This window comes from Monopterus albus, unplaced genomic scaffold (genome assembly GCF_001952655.1).
Source record: "Monopterus albus unplaced genomic scaffold, M_albus_1.0 scaffold85.1, whole genome shotgun sequence".
NCBI classification, from domain to species: Eukaryota; Metazoa; Chordata; class Actinopteri; order Synbranchiformes; family Synbranchidae; genus Monopterus; species Monopterus albus.
Genome location: NW_018127965.1, coordinates 592,911 through 594,266, shown reverse-complemented (window position 1 = coordinate 594,266; position 1,356 = coordinate 592,911). Strand labels below are relative to the sequence as shown.

Genomic DNA, 1,356 nt, shown 5'->3' with positions numbered 1-1,356 from the left:
TGTTACAAAAAAGTTAGTCTTTAATTGCTTACTTGCTGTTAACTTTCAGTAGTTTTTGAACATGTCAGGTGTTAATGGCTTTTTCAAGTCAGACATTTTGGTTTGTTTTACTCAAAAATTCATTCACTACATGATTCAAACAGCATAACTTCAGGCATGTTGCATTTAAAAAAAGGATATCAATTTATTCATATTAAAGGGAATCTTAAAAATTATGTTATTATTAAGACATGGTATAACATTGTTAGTCCCACGAATAAAAAAAAACCCCTTATACAGTATATTGTCTGCTTGTAGCTTTAACAAAAATCATCTGTTCTTAACTTGTATTATACTCTCCCCCCACAATACAGGATACACAGGTTGTATTAAAACAAAAATGCACTGTACAACTGAAGAGTTCAAGGCACTCAAGGGCATTAATATACAGTATTCTCTCCATCTCTATCATGCATTCAGTCTACTGTTGAACAGTGAGTTTGGCAGAGCAGGATGTCTCCCCATGGTCATTGGTGGCTCTGCAAGTGTAAACATTGGTGTCCTTAGGACCAACTTTGGTGAGGACGAGGGTACAGCGGCCATCTTCCTCATACTCTATCTGCACTGTGGATGACTCTACAACAGGTTCTTCTCCACACAGCCACACCACCTCTGGGTCAGGGTATCCTGCCAAAACAGATGATGACAGGAGTAAAGAGGCAGAGACAGTATCTTTTCAAAGCTGTTTCAAAATAATAAGCCTGATAATAGAATATAATAATGAAATGTGCAAGGTGTGGCAGTTTGTTTAGTTTTTATTAGATAAAAACGTCAGACTTGAATACCTGGTATTTGAAAGTAAAAACAAAGTCTCAAGTCACTGCCATGCAGCAAAACATACCAAAATATTACAGAGAAACGGGTACTGCTTGAGCTCTTGAAAGAAGGTCCCAGAATATGAAGTATACCTGTGAGATGACAAGCGAGACGGGCACTGGATCCCTGGTGTACAGTCTGGTCCTCCAGGCTCTGAGTAAACTGGGGAGGCTCCTGCATCTTGCACTCCAGAGACTGCAGGGCATGCTTTGCCTCTGGGCTTAGGGGTGAGTCTAGGACCAAGAGGAGAAGAAAGGAAGAAGCTGATTAAAGAGGGGAGAAATCCCAGGACCCCTTATATATATATATATATAGCCAACTTAGACCAGGAAACTAAAACGGTTCTGAAAATTGGAAGACTAAAGAATCTGAGTGTCTTACTTTCTCCAGTGTTTGTAGGAGATCCAGAGCTTTCACTTTTGGAACGTAAAGCCATCCTATTCAGGGCCTGCATGGCCTTACCTGCTCTCTATGAAAGAAAATGGAAGACAGAATTGAACC

At 39.8% G+C, this 1,356-nt stretch overlaps 1 protein-coding gene across 3 annotated transcripts in view; it reads right to left on the bottom strand.

Annotated features, from left to right (window-relative positions):
* Positions 1 to 1,356, bottom strand: part of mylk5 (myosin, light chain kinase 5) — a 10,386-nt gene continuing 9,030 nt past the window's right edge. For all 3 annotated transcript variants that reach the window (XM_020607431.1, XM_020607429.1, XM_020607430.1), the window contains exons 16-18: positions 1,237 to 1,324; positions 948 to 1,088; positions 1 to 666 (exon numbers count right to left, since the gene is read on the bottom strand). In XM_020607431.1, the coding sequence (XP_020463087.1) occupies positions 461 to 666; positions 948 to 1,088; positions 1,237 to 1,324 (435 nt within the window). In that variant the 3' untranslated portion in view covers positions 1 to 460. The remainder of the gene's footprint in view (positions 667 to 947; positions 1,089 to 1,236; positions 1,325 to 1,356) is intronic.